This window comes from Nycticebus coucang, chromosome 6, assembly GCF_027406575.1.
Source record: "Nycticebus coucang isolate mNycCou1 chromosome 6, mNycCou1.pri, whole genome shotgun sequence".
NCBI lineage: Eukaryota > Metazoa > Chordata > Mammalia > Primates > Lorisidae > Nycticebus > Nycticebus coucang.
In genome coordinates this window covers 78,462,687-78,481,110 of record NC_069785.1, presented here as the reverse complement: position 1 = coordinate 78,481,110, position 18,424 = coordinate 78,462,687, and the positions used below count along the sequence as shown (strand labels likewise).

The 18,424-nt window shown below is 54.2% G+C and overlaps 1 protein-coding gene across 1 annotated transcript; it reads right to left on the bottom strand.

Annotated features, from left to right (window-relative positions):
* Positions 1-14,308: 14,308 nt before the first annotated feature.
* ODF3L1 (outer dense fiber of sperm tails 3 like 1) lies at positions 14,309-17,747 on the bottom strand. Its single transcript, XM_053595314.1, has 4 exons — positions 17,627-17,747; positions 16,442-16,552; positions 15,508-15,621; positions 14,309-14,911 (listed from the first exon to the last, which is right to left on the bottom strand). Exons 1-4 carry the CDS (start codon positions 17,745-17,747, stop codon positions 14,430-14,432), a joined length of 828 nt encoding a protein of 275 aa, XP_053451289.1. The 3' UTR covers positions 14,309-14,429.
* Positions 17,748-18,424: the final 677 nt, after the last annotated feature.

Genomic DNA, 18,424 nt, shown 5'->3' with positions numbered 1-18,424 from the left:
GGTCATGGAGCTTTTAACTGAGACAGAGTGCTCTGTGAATATTGGGAGTGGAGATATTGCCACTGCTTCCTAAACTTATTCCACATGGAACCCATTTTCAAGGTATACCCGTTAACTCTGAAAAGACACTGCTGTTTTAGATAATGTGGTTCAGAAAGTGGGGCTTAGCACGCTACCCTTTCCCCTTCCCAGAACCAGCCATGCCAGGATCGCCAGAGCACAGACTGGGGTGGGGAGAGGTAGAGAAGCCAAACTGGCAGGAGCACAGCCCTGTCCTGAGGGCAGCAGGAGCCCCCAGAGGGACATGGTGGGCTGAGAGGTTAGCCTTGACTGTGAGGAGAGCAGCTGAAGGAGTTGGACCCACTAGGAGGTGACTATGGTCATCCAGAGAGAGGGGAGAAAGATAGGACTGAGCCATGCCTGAGGCTGTGAAACTGGCAGAATGGATGGATCCCAGGGGCATTTTGGAAGTGGAAAGAAAGGTCAGGACTTGGTGACTGGAAGGCTGTACACAGTGGGGAGAGGGAGGAGTTGAGGACAGGCCCAGTGAGGGCTAAATGGGCAGTGCCCAGCTTGGAGGCTCTGGGCTCCAGGGGAGGGAGATCAGTCCCCTACTGTCCCCTGACCCACAGCCATCTCAGGGAGCTTGGGCTCAAGCAAACTTCAGCCACCTGGGGTTTCCATGGCAACTGCGGAGCGAAGCAGCAGAGCACCTGGGCAAGCAGGAGGCAAAGAAGTGGGTCAGGGGAGGGGCCCTGCTGGCCTAATCCTAGCTTGTGGGCCCCAGGGCCTCAAAACCTGACCACTCTTCCCCTCTGGAAGCATGGCAGCATGCAGAGGGGTGGCCGGGAGAGAGAGTCACAGCCCTTCTGCTCCCAGAGCCAGGTCAGAAGAACAGTCCAGGCTGCGCTGCTGCCACAGGGGACCCCAACACCAGGTCCAGGCCCGTGTCCATTCTTCTTTCAGCAGCCCTTGTCACTACCTCTGAGCAGAAAGGTGGGGGCGATTCCTATGGCCGTCTCTCCTGCTGCCCCCACAGCCACAAGGCTAATTTTAGCCCTGACATCAGGCTGCAGCCAGAGGTGTTGGGTTGGAGAGGGCTGTGTGTCTGGCCAGCTCCAAATGCAGGTCCTGGGAGCCCAGAGGGAGAACTGGATGGCTGATTTCCCTACCAGCCCCCCCCCCAAGCAGAGTAGCTCAGCCAAATAGTACCCCGCCCAACATACCCACCCCACCCCCTGCCTTGGAGCCTCCCTGCTGTCATCCAGGGGGGCAGGGCAGGGGGGACTACCCTGCTCAGCATACTTCCAGGGCTCCCACTATGCCCTTAGCCCTCCAGGAGGAATGTTTCATTCCCATGACTCTGAGCTCTCTCACTAACCAAGTTAGGCTGGTTAGTAGCCAGCTCCTCCCTCCTTGCTGTGGAGAGGAGTGTGTTCCTGTTGTACTGTCTCTTCTCCTTGGGATGCGTCCAGCAACCTGGGACCCAATTGGCATTAGGAGCCTACCTGTTGCTGGGCCCAGTGGCTCATCCTATAATCGTAACACTCTGGGAGGCCAAGGCAGGTGGATTGCCTGAGCTCAGGAGTTTGAGACCAGCCTGAGCCAGAGTGAGACCCCATCTCTAAAAAAATAGCCGAAGTTGTGACAGGTGCCTGTAGTCCCAGCTACTTGGGAGGCTGAGGCAAGAGAATCGCTTGAGCCCGAGAGTTTGAGGTTACTGTGAGCTATGATGCTATGGCACTCTACCCCAGGGCCACTGAGTGAGACTCTGTCTCAAAACAAAACAAAACAAAAAGGGCAGTGCCTGTGGCTCAATGGGTAGGGTGCTGACCCCATCTGCTGAGGGTGGCAGGTTCAAATCCGGCCCTGGCCAAACTGCAACAACAACAAAAAAAATCCCACTTTGTGGCACAGGTAAAATATCACCCCTTCCAGGAACCAACCCCCCCCCCACTCTCAGTCAGAACTAAATTCTGCCCTCTTTGCACCACGAGCTCCCGCATCCTTGTACACAGTTCTTTATCCCCCACCCCATGGCACTCTGAGCCCCTCAAGAGCAGATAGCCTTGTTCACCTGTTTCTCCCATAAGCCTGGCACACAGTAGGCATTACGGGGGCCTTGGGTGGGGGAGTGACTGTGGCCTGAGTGAAAGGGATGAGGTTGCTGATGCCAGCTCTGTCACTGGTTTGTCCTGTGGAATGGCCTTCTGTGTCCCCTGTCCCCATCATTCTGAAGAAGACTGCTCCACCCCCAGATCCCCATGGCACTGGGTAACAGGTTGTGGTGATGCCGCTTCCGGTTGCGCTGGAGAAGGCATGAATGTCTGAACCCAGAGGCCAAGCATAGGCCCTTCACTAACCCCTGGCCAGACTGTCCCCCGTAACTTGATCAGGACCTCACAAGTGATGTCGTTAGTTCGTGGTAGAGGCAGAAGCCAAGAGCATGCCTCTAGAGCAGCCAGAATATGGAGGGTGGGTCACAGTGGGGGGACCCAGAGTCAAGGGGGAGCAGAGTCCCAAGGAAGACAAAGAAGCCCATGAGCAGGGAGTGGGGAGCAGAGAAGACACTGGGGAGCAGCCACAGGGGAACCCCTGTTATAGCTGCAGCTGGAAGGCTGGCTGTGCTCACATCAGCCAGAGAGAGCAGATTCAGGGTAGACAGTTCCACTTAGCTGGTGAGGCAAGATCATTCCCCTGAGGAGGGATAAGAGCTTTTCCTGTCATCCAGGGCCAAGGTGGGGCTGGAAGAATTGAGGAGCGGGGGCTTTGGAGTCATTTTGAGGAGTTTCCCCGGAGCTCTGAGGATAGCCAGGCTGCCCAAGGTAGAGAGAGGGTGCCAAAAGGAGGAGACAGATTCAGAGCTGGAACCAGATTCAGATTCAGATTGGTGAGCTAGAACCCACAAGCCTGTACTGCTTTGCCGCTGAAAGTACCACCACAGCTGATGCTGGAACCACTAAGAGGCACAGTGCCTCCTAATGGAAGAACTGACCCAGAAGCCTACAAGCCGGGGACTGTGAGGCCATGTTCTGCACACAGGTGGCCAAGAGCAGCATGCAGAAGGGTGCGCATAGGGCTGATGGCCAACAGAAAAGTTGTTCAGAGACAAACCCAGAGAATCCATGCTGGTGTGTGCTCTGCACTAGGAGCTCGGGGCAGTACAGCAGGTGACTGGTGTTTGCTGCATTTCTGCAAAACGTGAGTAGCCGGCCAAAGTCTGTGTTAGCCAGGGGGCTGGCATTGGGCTGTGCACTCGGGTTCCCGGACAGCCCCTGAGCCTGCTGCTGTTCCTGGCAGCATAGTCTAGAGCCTGGGTAACAGGTTGTGGTGATGCCGCCTCAGAAAGCCTCTGTGGACAGTGATGAGGCAAAGATGAGGAGGAATAGGGGGAGAGGCTCTGTCATCTCAGGCTCAGCATCAGCCCTCCTGCCGCACAGCCCCCTGGGCCAATCAATCCCACCTGTCCTTGCCCCCAGCCCCAATCTGTGCCGAGGCGCTGGGCCACTCGCCTGGCATGTGTATGCGCCAGTGCCCGTGTCCTGCATAAACAGGTGCCACATGCAGCCGAGGCAGCAGGGAACTGGGCAGCTCCCTCCTCCTGGGTGGCTCCTGCCTAGGCAAGGGAGCCCCCACCTCACTCCCCCCGGGAAGAGGAGGCTCAGGGGCCCTGGGAGAGCATTCTATGCCTGCAATAGAGGCTAGTCACTTCCTGCTGTGGGAAGGTGGCCCCTGAACAGGGCTCTGGGTCTCGTGCCCCAGCCCAAATTCAAAAACACCCCTCAGGGACCATGGTTCTTCAAGTCCTAGCTCCAGCTCTCGGGGGAAGAGGACCCCCCTGCCTGCCCGTGGAGAACGAACACATTCCTCAGGAGAAGCCAGCCTGCCCGCCAAGGGGCACAGCCTTCCTCCCCAGTCCTCCTGTTTCAATTCCCAGGCTAGGGCTTTGGGCGTGCTGGGCTGACATAGGATATGTGGAGGCCACCACTGGCCATGTGCTTCTCTCTGGAACTGTTTCCCTTCAGGTGAGCTCCCAAGGGCAGGACCCAGGGTATTGTCTCTATTTTCCAGACTGGAAGTTCCCACAGGCAGGACTGAAGCTCCTCTGAGACTATCAGGACCTGACACAGACATGGTGGCCTGTCCCCAAACAAGGAGATGCTGGAGAAGAAGAGAGTCTCAGGACGGACCATCTCCACCCTGGCAGCCAATCCCCAAGGAGCCACTTCTCCAGATGGGACCCAGGTGGCCACTGCCAGTCTTAAATCCATCTCAGAAAAGCTCCCACCTCAGCCAAGTGCAAGTGCCCTGGCCACCATGGGCAGTGGAACCGGTAAATTACTGCTGAGGGCTACACACCCTCCCCCTCTGTATTATGTCCACTTTGGCACCTGAAAATGGATATTTACGCATCTTCAATATTCAGGGCAAATGATCCATCACTCAGGGCTGCGTGGCTGCAGCACACCACATCAGCCCCACGGGGACATTTCTCTTCCACTTGGTTTGCCTGTTTGGGGGCTTCCAAGTGGAGCCTGGGCCCTGCTGAGCCACTGCCAAGGTTCCCACCCCCACCTGCAAGCTCATGTGAGCCAGGTGGAAGTGGAGGGAAGAAAGGGGCCAGGCCAGCATCCCCTCAGAGCCTCGGGCCCGCTCAGAGGTGGGGTAGATACCTCCGCTGTACAGACCAGCAGCCAAGGCTCAGAGAGGTTGGGGGGCCTGGGCAGGGTTACACAGCATCAAGGTTCCATTCTTCCCCCATCCCCCAGGTGAGGTTGCTCCTTTGTGACCAAGGAAAGTGGCAGAGTCCCGCTGTCTTTCTCCATCTCTAGACCTTTCTTTGTATCTGGCCACTCTGCTCGGGCCTGCCTCATGCTGTCTGGCTTCCCCTCTGTGTGCTGGGGGTTGACTCTCGCAGTCTCGCTCCCTCTCACACCCTTCTCTCTTGAGTGTCCCTCCCCCTCTCATCTCTAATCCCTGCATCTCTCTCACTCCCTTCCCACCCTCACCTCCCCTCTCTCCTGGCTCAATTCCTTCCTCTTCCTTGGACCTCCTGTCCTTGTCCCCCCACACCCCTGACAGTTTGGGGGCCAAGGTCAGGGCATGGGTGAGGGGAGCAGTCCTGGTGCCTCCTTGGGCAGTTTTGTCTCCTCCCACCCCTACCCCTGGGAAAGGAGACCCCCCCCCCACCATGGCCCCTAAGCCATCAAACCCTCAGAAGTGGGGTCGAGGGTAGGAGGCTTTGGGGGGCAGGTGAACGGTACTGGACGTTCCCGTTCCTAGAGCCGTGTGGAGGGGCACTGCAAGCAGATTTCTGCATTAGCCCAACCACTTGACCTTGAAGGCCCCATCTGGTTCTGGGATTGGGGCTGAGTGATGAGGTCCCTGAGCCTGCCCTGAGCAAAACAGGTTAATGACCCTGAACTCTGAGGATCCCTCAGCTCCTCATTGCCCCCACCACTCCCACCTCCTTTATGCTCAACCCTCCAGCTGCCCCTTTCTCTCGGTGCCTCTTCACTCTACCTCCTTCCATCCCTCTCTCCTCCTTCCCTCCCTTTCTTCTTTTGCTGAAAATGATAAGAATTGATTCAATGTGTCCTCGGCTCCTGCCTTCCCACTTCCCCCAGGGAATCAGCCAGCCCCTGCACCTTGGGCCTTGTTAGATTCCAGGAAAAATGCATTGTGTGTGTGCTCTGTGCGAATGAAGGCATCCCTGCACACAGCGGTATATGCCCAGGGCCAAGCCGGTCTGCACGTCAATAGACATGCACACTTCTGGGGTGTGCACCCCGAGTCTGGAGACGTCTGACTGTTTGTGTGAATACACGCCTGTGTCTCTGGGTGCACGTGTGTCTACATTCCTCACGGACTCTACACACGTGCACTACAGGTCTTCACGTTTAAATCCATGTGTGCTCACATCTCTGCATTGAGTCTGTGAGTTTGCAGGGTGTGTCCAGGAGTACACGTGTTAATGTACAGGTCTCTGTGTTTTGCATGTGTGTTTGTGAGCTGTACCTGTGTGTGCACAGCAGTTTGCATGTATCTCTGTGTGTATGCTGAGTGTGCAGTGTACACGCACCCAACCACCCTGCACACACATCTGCTTCCTGGCTCTCTGGAGCTGGCAGCCTTGTCCCTGACTGCAGAGTCATTGCACCATGTCCCTAGGGTAACAGTGGTGGTGGCAGTGGCAGTGCAGGTGGCAGAAGCCTGCAGGTAGAGAGGTGGAGCTGGTACAGGGGAGGATGCTCACTAATGAGGCCACCTTCCTTGCCAGCCTGGGAGCTGGTGCCACAATTATCTCCTCAGTAAGCAGCTCCCTGGGGAAGGGCTGCTGCTGGAGCCCTGCTCTCTCCCTCCCCTGAGACCTCCTTTTCCTACTTCCCCTCAATCCCGAGGCACTGCAGGAGGCATGGGCACCAAGAAAAAGGACAGACAGCATGGGGGGTCAGTACCTAGTCCCACTAGGAGGCCCAGAAGACACACCAGCCCACCTGGCAGCCTGTCACCAGGAAGCCCACTTTTCAATGCACTCCTACGTCAGAGCACAGTCTCCAAAAGGCCTCTGTGAATCCAGATGTACTTCTGGGGGAAGAAAGCCCTGCACACCTGAGCAGTCCCTCCACGAACAAGGTGCACATATCTGCAAAAGGAGCACTGAACCGAGAGTCATGTGGGCTGGCCACAAACCCCAGTGCTGTGAGACCTTGGGCGAGTCCCTACACCTCTCTGAGTTTCCTTATCTATAAAATGGGAGAAGACTAGAGGCACTCTTCTCCAAGAGTTATACTCATTATTGGTGATACAGGCAGGTTTCTATAGTACACAGAGGACAGCACCAGCTACTTTAACTATGTATTCATTTTCATATGTATATTTCATATATGTGTGTATTTGGATGTGTGTATATATGTGTACGTGTGTACGTGTGTGTATTTAACTAGTACATCAGACCTTGATTTCACAAGTATTGCATAAGACAAGGCTAACACATTTACATTTTGAAAGTGAGTTGCTTTAAGAAAAACATTAAGTAAATAAGCATTCAGCTGTCACCTGAGTATGGCATAAGTCCTGATAAAAGCTAACAAATGGCTGCAGCCCTAAGTCTAATGGTCTCTGAGGCCCTTTCAGCCTGAGAGGCCATGGATTCAGGGCCATGGCCTCCTGGCATGAGGAGTACACAGACTGGGCCCCAGTACCCACTTTGCCCCCACAATCCCACGATGGGGCAGACGTGTTCCTTTGAGGCAAGTGAAACAGCCACAAGCCCCCAAAGATCTCACAGGACACAGAGTGTCCACAGTCATGACCCCAGGTGATTCAGACTAGGGCATAGGAATGGCCCCAGCTTATGGCAGAGGGGGTCTGAGTTTGGGCAGAGGTGGCTCAGGGTGAGCCTACAGCATCCTGGGGCTCAGTGCCACAACTCCTAGGGAGGGGTCTGAGGCTCCTGGGCCATGAATAGGCTCCTCCATGGTGTCCACCTGTTCTCTCTGCCCAGGAGAGAACAGGCTTTTCCACAGTCCCAAATGTCTCTGTCCTCTGAGAGGCCAGGTGTGAATCACAGGAATTTACAGCCCAGCCTGGAGGGGAATTTATGAGTCTGCCTCAAGCCTGGGCTGGCAGGGAGTGGCCACCTGTCAGCCCCCCATTGCCGCTGATTGATGAGGCTGTTTCTTGCCAAGACAAACTCCCCTCTATGGCAAGCAATGGAGGGGAAGGCATCCAGGCCCCAGGACCAACCCATCATCCCATATCTATCCCAGACCTGGGCCCCTCCTGTCCTCACAGTCCACACCTCCCCAGGATCCCCCAGCCATCCAGCCAGGGCTCTGCCCTCCCAGACTTGCCATTTGCTCACCATTCCCATGCCCTTCAAAACCTATCCAGCCTAGGGCCCATACATTGGGACCTGCCCCAGACTGGACAAACCAAATTCAGAGCCAGACAGAACTCTGATGTAGCCCAGAACACACACACACGCACTCATTTCGTAGGAGAGAAACTGAGGTCCAGAGAGGGATAAGCCTTGCCCAAAGTTATACAGCAACACAGTGGTGAAGTTGAGACCTGAGCCCACAAGACCCCTGGACTAGTTATGTCAGTGTTTTATCATAGCTGACTGTCATATGGCCATGGGGATAGTTTTCATCTCCAAATGAGGCCTCCTATCCCAAAAAAAGACAGGCCAGATTTGAATTCCCACTCCACCACGCTGTGTCTAGAAATCATAACCTTTCTGTGCCTATTTCTTCACCTGAAACACAGCGCTCAAAACAATCCCACTTCCCAAGGTCATTATGAGGTTCCAGTGAGATAATGCCCCGGGACAGAGCAGAGCCCTGGGAGAGCCTTCCTGAGTGGAGACATTCTCCGCCATTCCTAGCGGCTGCCGGGGCTCCTCTGCATGATCTGCCAGCGGGAAAGAGGGCAGCTGGTTCAGGTGGAACAGGAAGAGCAAGGAGAGTTCATGTGTGGGGCTGTAAGGAAGACTGAGGCCACTTCCTACTGGAAGAGACCCTCAAAGTCTCCCTTGAGGAGGTGGCTTTGAGCAGAGGACCCAGTACTCCACCTCTCTTGTTCTGAGGCTGCTTGGGGGTTTCTTTAGTGCTACAGGCATGAGGGGAAAGATCTTCACCTGAAAGCCCATCTCATCCCAAGACTAAACTTCTGCTCTGAATGACTTGAGGGCAAGTATACTTCCTCTCTCTGGACATCTGCAAAAAGGGGTCAGGGAGGACCAAACAACACTCCCTGCAGAGCCTTCCTGCTCTGACCTGCACGTCCCAGCCCATCTCCTGCAGTACCCAGTTATTGCCACTGAGAGGCAGCAGGGAGTGGAGCTGGGGCCCAGCCTTCTTCCAGCGGCTGAGGCAGCAGGGGCTGCTAGTCGGTCCCTCCCCACTACCTGATGGTATTCACTCCCCAACTCCCCAGCTGACTTTCCAGAGAACAGAGCTGGGTGAGCACAGCATCCAGATATTTGATCCTCCTCACAGCCCTAACAGCAGCCTATATCCTCCCCAATTTTCAGATGAGGAAACTGATGGCCCAGAGAGGGGAGGCCTTGTTCGAGGTCGTACAACCAGGTGTGGCAGAACCAAGTCCCCAGCCCTCTCTCCCAGCCCTGTACTCATAGCAGAGCTGTGTGAAAGGAGATCTAAAGTCGGGTAGACCTAGGCTGGAATCCTGGTCTCCTCACCTCTGGCTGTGTCGTTGGGCAGGTCCCAAGTCACCCTCTGTGACTCTCAGTTTCTGTACGTGCCCAGCACATGGCAAGCAATGAACACACAAAGCTACTACTTTGTTTTCAGTAGATGTTATGCCCCCTGAGAGAAGAGACATGTCTTACTCACCTTGGCATCCCCAGAGCCTGGCGCCGGGTGGGGATTCAGAGAATGACACCTGCTTGGAGGTCCTCTCCCTCCCTGGCACCCGGCATAGCGTCTCTCTCCCTTCCATGATCCTGGATCAACACTTGCATTTTTGTCTTCCTCTTGGCAGCCCTTCCTGTGCCCATGTTCCCCCACCAGGCCTTGAGGTAGCAGTTCCAGCTCACCTCTTCTCCCCCACCGCTCTCCTATCTCACCCCCACTCTCCAGCCCCCCTTTCTCTGTCCCTGCTTCTCCCTCCATCCCTCTGTCCTGCTGAGCCCCGCTTGGCACTACACACTGTGTTTACAAGACAAAGATGACAGTTTTTTATTTCTTCCTTTTGTCTCCCTTCCTCCCCTGGAGGGAAATGTGCTTCCAATCTCTCAGGAAGAAATGAAGACTCCAGAAGAGAAAAATCACACAAAGGACAGTGGGACAGAGGCCGCACCCACACAACCCTCCTCTAGCCAGGGCCTCCAGGAATGGCCCTGTTACTTGGGGTGGGGGGGGGGGAGTAATTGAAAATGTCGCTCTTTATTCTAGAACAGGCATCCTCAAACTTTTTAAACGGGGGGGGGGGGCCAGTTCACTGTCCCTCAGACCTTTGGAGGGCCGGATTATAGTTTTAAAAAAAAAACAAGAACTATGCACAAATTCCTATGCACACGGCACATATCTTATTTTGAAGTAAAAAACAAAACAGGAACAAATACAATTCACACCGCTTCATGTGGCCCGCGGGCCGCAGTTTGAGGACGCCTGTTCTAGAAGATAAGCAGGGCACAGGGACACAGGAGAGAGGGAGGAAACCCAGATGTAGGAGAAAGACCGAGAGAAGGGAAGAGCTCTGTGGGAGAAGGTGGGTGCAGAGAGGGAGAGAAAAGAGAAGAGGGGCAGGCGACTCCCATCCTCAAGCCAGGAGATGGGGCTTCTGACCCCCACCAGAACTGGGGGAGAATGTGCCCTCCAGCCGCTCACTCACCCACCCCTGCATCACGCTGTGAGGAGCCTGGCGGGAGCTCCTATTCTAGCCTCTGGTTCTTGAGCGGCCTCTGGGAGGGCACCTCTGAGTGTTGGGGACAGACATAGGGGATTCTGCTTGTCTTCATGGGTGAGGGCTCAGAACACGTGGATGTCCCCTCACAGCCAAATGCACCCTGCCCAGAGGCAGGACCCCAAACTAGAGGGCTACGGGAGCCCAGCTCCTGTGTGAGCAGAGACCCTCCCAGCCTCCCTTCCCATCACACCCCCACCGCTCCCTGCTCACTTTCATGTCTGCGTGCCTGTGTGTGCTGTGGCGCTCCCGTGGTGCGGGGGGGGGGGGGGAGGTTCTTGTGGGGGGGCATTCTCATGATATATCTGTGTGTGTGGCGTTCTCCTGGTGTGTGTGTGGTGTTGTCATGGTGTGTTCATGTGTGGTGTTCTCATGTGTGTGTGTGGTGCTCTCATGGTATGCGTGTGTGGCACTGTCACAGGGGGGTGTGTGTGACATTCTCATGGGTGTGTGTGTGTGACATTCTCATGGGTGTGTGTGTGTTGTACTCTCAGGGTGTGTGTGTGTGGCACTGTCACAGGGTGTGTGTGTGAGTGACATTCTCATGAGTGTGTGTGTGTAGTGCTCTCATGGTATGCGTGTGCGGCGTTGTCACAGGGGGTGTGTGAGTGACATCCTCATGGGTGTGTGTGTGGTCTCTCCTGGTATGCGTGTGTGGCACTCTTATGGCGAGTGTGAGTGTGTGCGTATGCATGTGGCAGCCACATGATTTATATACTTGACTTCTGCAGTAAGTGTGTGAATGAGCCTGGGTGGAAGTGGGTGTGTGAGATGAGGTGACTGGGGAGGGGTACAAGGTGTGTGTGGTGTCTGTGTACGTGTGTGGTATACGTGTATTTCACGCCTGTTTTTTCCCTGCAAGTGTAGTATACGCCGTGTGTTGAGTGTGGCTGTTAGCAGGTGTGTGAGTGTACAGTAAGGTATGGTGTCTGTGTAGTTGTGCATCTTGGCTCCTTGTATATGTGGGTAAGGGATATGTGTTTGCACACAACCCCTACCCTTATGCCTGGGGGCCTTTTTTTGCTCCTGGCCGCAGGCCACCATCTTTCCATCTCCTGGGAACCAGAGTCACGACTGGCCTTCGGGTTCTCTCCACCATCAATAGAAGGACAGAGGCCAGCTCTGCCATCCCAGCCAGTGTCCAGGAGAGTCGTGTGACTTCAATTTTGCCACTAAGCCCTGGTTTGGGTGACTCCACATGGAGGCCAGGCCTCTCCCTGTCCCTGAGAAAGAAGGGAGGAAACTTGGATTGGCACCTGCCTCATCACCCTCCAATGGCTGCTTGACATTGGAGGCAGCTAATTCTCACCCACCTGCACGCTGCCTCCAAACCCCCAGAGGCCAGGGCTCCAGGTGAAACAGTCTCTCACACCCTTGGGCCCAGCCAGAGCCTGGCACAGAGAAGGAACTCAGCAAATGTCTACTGAATGATGAATAAATGAATGGATGATTGTGTCTGTGTGATCAAGTGCCAGGCTCCAGGGCCTAATTACCTGAAGGCAAGGTTCAAGTTCTAGAGGGATCAAACCAGGGCTTCCTGCAAGGTCAAGCTTGGGCCCTCTGGGCTCTTTATTAGGAGCTAAATCAGCACTCAGCCATGGGAGGCCAAGCATGTCTGAACGTCTGCAGGTCACCTACCTGGAGGCACCAGCAGCAGGGAAGCAAGGCCAAGAGATGGGACTGCTTCATGGAGGTTGATCCCAAGCTAAATGACCCTGTCATTTTGCAAACCAAGGAACAAGAGAGGCCCCATTCGTTATTTCCTGGAGTCTGCCTTCTAGGAGGCACCATCTCTCATCCAAACATCTTCATCCCCGTAAAATTCTGAATACTCCCTCCCTCTCCTTTCCTCTCCTTGGGACCAAAACCTACCCTAAGAGTTAGTTCTTGCCCTAGAGCTAGGTGGTGGCAACCAGGGCCAGGCTGAAAAACCTGTCCTAGTCTGAGCCATAGAGGCAAAAATTAGTAGTTAGTCTCAAAATAAATAAAGCATCTCACCCCAGACTGAGCCATGATCCTGATCACATATTGAGCCTAGACCTTTATTTTGACACAGGCCATTAATTTGCCAGGCGGCCAGAGTTCTTTCCAGGATCTAGGCCTCAGTTTCCTCTTCTTTCTAATGAGGAGTCTTGGCCCGGGCTAGGCGCTAAATCAAAGTAACCCTGTTTAGAGTTTGGCCTGCAATTCTCTCCTGACCTGGTGACACAGGAACATATCAGCAGCTGTCACAAGCTAGCCCCTACCCCACTCAATACTTTCAGCCCAGGCATCACTAATTTTTGCAGCGCCATGATAAATGGCATTGTCGGCAAAATGACATCTTTCTAATCTGCTACAAGACAGATGGGTCCCCCAGCTCTCTCAGCCTCTAGAGAGCCTGCCCAGGCTGGCCTTGTTGAGAAGCAGGGAGGACAAGGCAGATTCAGTACCCACCTTGGGGGTCAGGTGGAGTTGGGGGGCGGATTTCAGGGTGTGATGTCAGGTATGTCCCCACGGGATTTACTACAAGCCTCTTTTCTAAATATGTAGCTCTATGTGTGTGTGATTTTAATATTCCAGAGATACTCTCTGCTCATTTCTGTCCAAAGTTAGGTCTTCGATTCCATTTACATTTTCAATGAAAACATGGACAATGTTCAAGTCTGCAAGGATGAGCCATCGGACACTGGTTCTAAGGTGTCCTGTCTGCCTGCCTCCCTCTGCTCTTGGGGCAGCGGCTACAGAGGAAAGTGCCTCTGCCTGAGCTGTTGAGTCTGGGAGTTTTCTCATTCCTCCTCACCTCCCTCTCGTAGCCTCTCTCCCTCCATGGCTCCCACCCTCCCTCCCAGCTTCCCAGCTGGCCTCAGCTGCACCTGCTCTGGGCCTCACCTTGGCCTCAAACTGCCAGATGGGTGTAGAACTCCCTCCCTACATCCTTGCAGGGAGAGGAGCTTGTTCCAGTGGTGGAAGTGAATTGGGGATCTGGAGGCTAAGAATTAAGGAAGGATAAATACATCCTCAAAGACCTCGACCTTCCCAAAGACCAAAAGCGGAGAAACCTGAGTGGGTGGCAGCCAGGGCGAGTGGGATAGTCTTGGACTTGAAAATCAAGCCAACTCTGCCCCCTGCTGGCCATATTATGGCTCTTCCTTCAACAGGCGTAGCCAGGCTGAGCTGTTGAGGCTGGTAAAGTAACGAAGGACTATCCAAAGACAGTATTCTGCAGGCAGACCCCTCCCACAGCTTGCTAGGCTGATCACAGCCTCAAACCTGTGCCCACCCAGTCCAAGCTTCTCTCACTGCCCAAAGAATCTTCCAGCCCCAACACCCTCAGGACAAAGGCCTGAGGCCCCTCTCAACTGGTCTGGGGTACCAGTCCTACCCCTTGCAGCCCAGGTCCCCTTCCCCGTGCTCTTGGTCCTTGGTTTTTGTTGTCACCTTTGCCCTCCTCTGTGTCCCTCCCCTATGTGAACCACATTGGCCCTTCCCTCTTTTGCCTGTACCCCCACTTGCCCTGCTCCTCTCTGGGGTACTGGCACCAGTGAACAGGAACTGGGGGAACTGGGACTGCTTCTAGACCTATCCCGCTACACTATCTAAAGTGCAATCCTGAGACCCAGACAGGACAAAAGTTTCACAAGGCCACATGGCATATTGGTGGCAGAATTAGGACTGGAACTCAGCTCTCCAGGGTCCCTGCCCAAAAGGCTCCTTAGAGGACACACAGTTCTTTTCCCTGGTGAACCAGAATGGAACTCTGCAAGGACAGAGACCTGTACAATTTTTCCCAGTATCCCCAGCCCCTCACTCAGAGCAGGGCCCACAGGAAACAGCTGTGAGTATTTGCAAAACAAAGGAATGAATAAATGAAAATATTTATCTAATGCCTTCCTCATGCTGGACACTCAGCAGGCACCAGCTCTGCTACTTGAAATCTTGGTCAAACTGCTCAATTTGATACAGAAAAACAATTTCCAGGGGAGGGAGGAGTGGTTAGTGCACCAGAAAGGGCCTCAGTCATGAATCTCAAGGACCAGTGGACACAGGTGAGGTGAGTGCTTAATGCCCATGGTGAAAGCCGGTGAGCGGGGCTTGTGCACTGTGACCTGCTGGACCTCATGGGAGCCAGGGCCAGGCCGAAGGGTGTGGTCCCTCGGGTAGGCGAAGCGCTTGGCCACGCTGTAGATGGGGCTGCGGTTCTGGTAGACAGATGGCTCTGGTCGGGCGTGCATGGCAGGTCCAGGGCCTCCTGCCACATCCTCCTTGTAGAACCAGTTCTTATCCATAGAGGCCAGACTATAGCAGGGGGCAGCTCGGTTGGCAGGGGTATTGGGCCCCAAGATGAGTGGCAGCTGGTACCGGTTGGGGGCTGGATTGGGGTCCATCACTCTATATGGACATCGATAGCCAAAAGTATACTGGGGAGCCTTACGTTCTGCAGGTGGGGCGATCTTTTCAAAGCAGTAGTGGCAAGGGGCCAAGGTGGGGCTCAGGCCTGAAAGTGAGCAAAGGAAGGGACAGAAGAAGAGGGGTCTCAGGGAAGGGACCAAGCCACATCACCTGATAGCCAACTGATGGGTCCTGGTTAGCCTGATATGACCTTAGCAGCAGGCAGGAACATCACAACTCCTACTGTAAGGAGAGAGAGGGATAGCAAGATGGTCACTGAGGCCATCCTGACATCAGGATGATTACACTGTCATCATAATGTGTTATGATACACAAGTGTTATCATAACTTCACCCTCTGGTGAAGGCTTTCAGCATCCTGATATTGTCCCTCTGACAGCATCACGGAAACATCCTGAGATCACTATAGGCTGTGGGCTCATTAGCATGACAATATTGCGCTGCTCAACACGAGCCCTGTGACATCAAAATGTCACCCTGTGACATGCATGCATATCATAACATTGGCTTCAAGACATGATGGTGTTGACACCATGACATTACTGTCTTGATGTGACATTGTGGGAAGATGCCAGCATCCCCAGATACACTTGGGGGAGGGAGTCATGACTGCCTGCCCTTGCTCAAGACCCTCGTCCCCCAACCTCCCAGCCCCCCACTTCCCTCTTCAGCCCCATCTTACGCAGGTTGACAATGCGCTCTTCATTGGGGACCTGTGGGCAGCTGGACATTCCAAATCGAGTTATTTTAGGATCCAAGAGGTAGCAAGGCCCAGGGCTGTATACATCTGTGATTCCTGCAAAGCAGCCAAGGAGAGGGCTTGGTCAGCATGTAGCATCTGGCCTTCACACAGCACCTCTCTCCCCCCAGGAGGACAAGGGCTCCCTTCAGATTCCTTTGGCTTTGGGGAGTTTGGGGACCTTTGATTTTCTCATCTGTAAAATGGGACTTTTAACACATGACCTGCCATTTTTGAGAACTTATTTGGAGGAACAGAAGAAATAGCAGCAGCATAGCAGCTGTCAGTATTCAGAGAGCCCAGCCCAGGCCAGAGGCTTCCCTGTGCAGAGGGTGTGTGCCCCAGAGCAGAGGCCTGGAAGGCACCCTAGATTTCAGACTACCAGGTACACAACACCATACCCTGCTCAGCCCCTCCTCTTGCTGCTCTTAGCCAGCAGCCCCAGGTCTTCAGTGACCCCCTGCTCCCATCCTTCCGGAAGTTCTAGGCCATCTGGGAAGCTCTGGGGGCCACCTCCCCACTGCTGCCCCCAGATGCTCCTGCCCAGCTACTGTGGCAGGTGACCCCAGCAGAACCATGGCAGCCAGATCTGAAGGATAACAGCCAATGGCCAGACAAAAAGGAGCCTCTGCCCCACCCCCCGAATGGGGTCAGCACCCCCTCACAACTCCCTTGGGTAATCTGGCTGGGAGAGGCCTACAGCGTTGCCTTCAGAGGGGGTGGGGTCATTTGAGCATCCCTGCTGGCTTCCTCTGGACCCAGGAGGCCACTTGAGTGTCTAACTCAGCTCAGCCCTCAGTTCCCAGTGGCCTGTGGCCTCTCACTGCCCCACACCTCCACCATGACCCTGCCTCCAAGGGGTTTGGGGTGCGCTCACGCTTCTCCGAGTGCCGGGTGTGTAGGCTGTAAGCTGGCTCCTGGAACATGGAGATGTCGTGATCTATATAGCCCGTGCAAGATGGCCGGAGGTACTTGGCAGGCCCTGGACCTGAAAGGATGGACAGGGTAGTCTTCAGCCTGGGCCCACTAGGTCAGAGGCACAGAAATCCCCAAATACAGTGCACACTGGGGTCCTGCTCTTACTGGTATCACACTGCACAAAGCCTACCTCCCACCAAGTTGCTTTCTTCGGAGGAAGGCAGTGTTCCCAGATAAAATGCAGTTTCCCTTGAACAGACAGTGCATAATAAGAAAGGTAACAGTTACAACTAATTAAGCACTTTGCCCCAAGTACTATGCTAAGCATCTGATACGAATTATTTTGGTTAAGCCTCCTTACTGCCTTGTAAGGTAGATACTTTTGTTATTCCCACCTTACAGATGAGAATATTGAGGCTTAGAAATATCAGTCTACCCAAAGTCACACAATGTGATAATGTGAAAATTCTGATAATCAGCCAACAGAACTTCAGCACTTAATCACTGCACTACACCACCTCCCACTTCGGGCAATAATCAGTCATTAACAACATAGTAATGGGCACCGCCTATGGCTCAGTGAGTAGGGCGCCTGCCCCATATACCAAGGGCGGTGGGTTCAAAACTGGCCCCAAACTGCAATAAAAAAATAGCTGGGTGTTGTGCTGGGCGCCTGTAGTCCCAGCTACTTGGGAGGCTGAGGCAGAGAATCACCTAAGCCCAAGAGCTAGAGTGAGCTGTGATACCACAGCACACTCTACCAAGGGTGACAAAGTGAGACTCTGCCTCTATAAATTAAATAAATAAATAAATAAATCTAACCAAAAAAAAAAACATAGTAAGAATTAGCTTGTCTGCTCTCCCTTGACAGTAAGAGTGAAGGGGAAGTGAAGAAAGCTAAAGCTAGGCTAAAGGCTTCTGGTCTTACTGACACTAGCTGCATGCCCCATGCTCCCATCCTCCCCCACCCCCTTAAATAATCCCAGCAGCTAATACTGCCTGTGAGCTTTAGCTTAGAGGTGCAGGTAAGGCTTTGAGGAAATCTGAAGGGGCTTCACAGAAGGCAAGTCAGAAGGCTGGGACACCCTCAGCAACCCTGCAGTGAGAGGGAGTGGGTCCAAGTCCCTGGTGGGCCTGCTCTCACCTTGGATCATGGCCATGACAGCAGGGGTCTGCTTGATCTCCTGCCATAAGGGCAATGGCTCCATCTTCTCTGAGTGCTGCCCATAGAACACAGACTTGTTGGCCACTTTGGGCCGTTTCATGGCTGGGGCCAGAAGCTACGGCAGGATCCAAGCAGTCCGAAACCCCTCTGTCTACCCTCTCTGCCCTGCTCCAGGCTCTGTGTGGGGCTGGGAAGGAAGACAGTTCTCCTACATGAGGAGCTTGAGGCTGTCTGGTGTGCAGCCAACTACAGGGCCCAGCAGGTTGGAGCTGGAGATGACATCAGAGAAGAACTTGGACTGTAAAATTCTGTTTATTTCCCCTGGTTGCCGTGGCGCCTGAACTGTCCCATAGAAATTCTACGCTGTGAGCTTAGTTGTGAAACTCTGAGAACTCAGCCCCACTGTCCTCTACCACCAACCAGGCTAAATAACCTGTCCCCAGTTCCTGGGTCAAGGAAGGGAAAGGAAGAGGTGGCATTGTAATCCAGACAGCTCTTCACTTCGGGTGGGTTCCCCAAGGCTGGGGAAAAGGAATCGAAAGGATGAGTGTGTCATGGGTGAAGAATTTCTGCAGCACACACAGCCCCTTGATCCAGGGCCTCTACCCCGCCCCCACCACCACCTATCTCCCCAGGCTCTGGACACACCCTCTGCCCTCCCTCCTATCACAGTCTGATTTTCCCTGGGCAAAGGATCAAGCCAACTACTTCACACTAAGGTGTGACTGTCTAATAGTTCCTTCCCAGACTTCAGTTCCAGGGTTTGGTATTGGTATC

Coding starts and splice junctions, on each gene's coding strand:
- ODF3L1 (XM_053595314.1), bottom strand. CDS start 17,747: ATGAAACGGCCCAAAGTGGCCAACAAGTCTGTGTTCTATGGGCAGCAC. Junction 15,622..16,441: donor CACCCGGCACTCGGAGAAGC/GTGAGCGCACCC, acceptor GCTGCTTTGCAG/GAATCACAGATGTATACAGC. Junction 14,912..15,507: donor AGAGCGCATTGTCAACCTGC/GTAAGATGGGGC, acceptor GCTCACTTTCAG/GCCTGAGCCCCACCTTGGCC.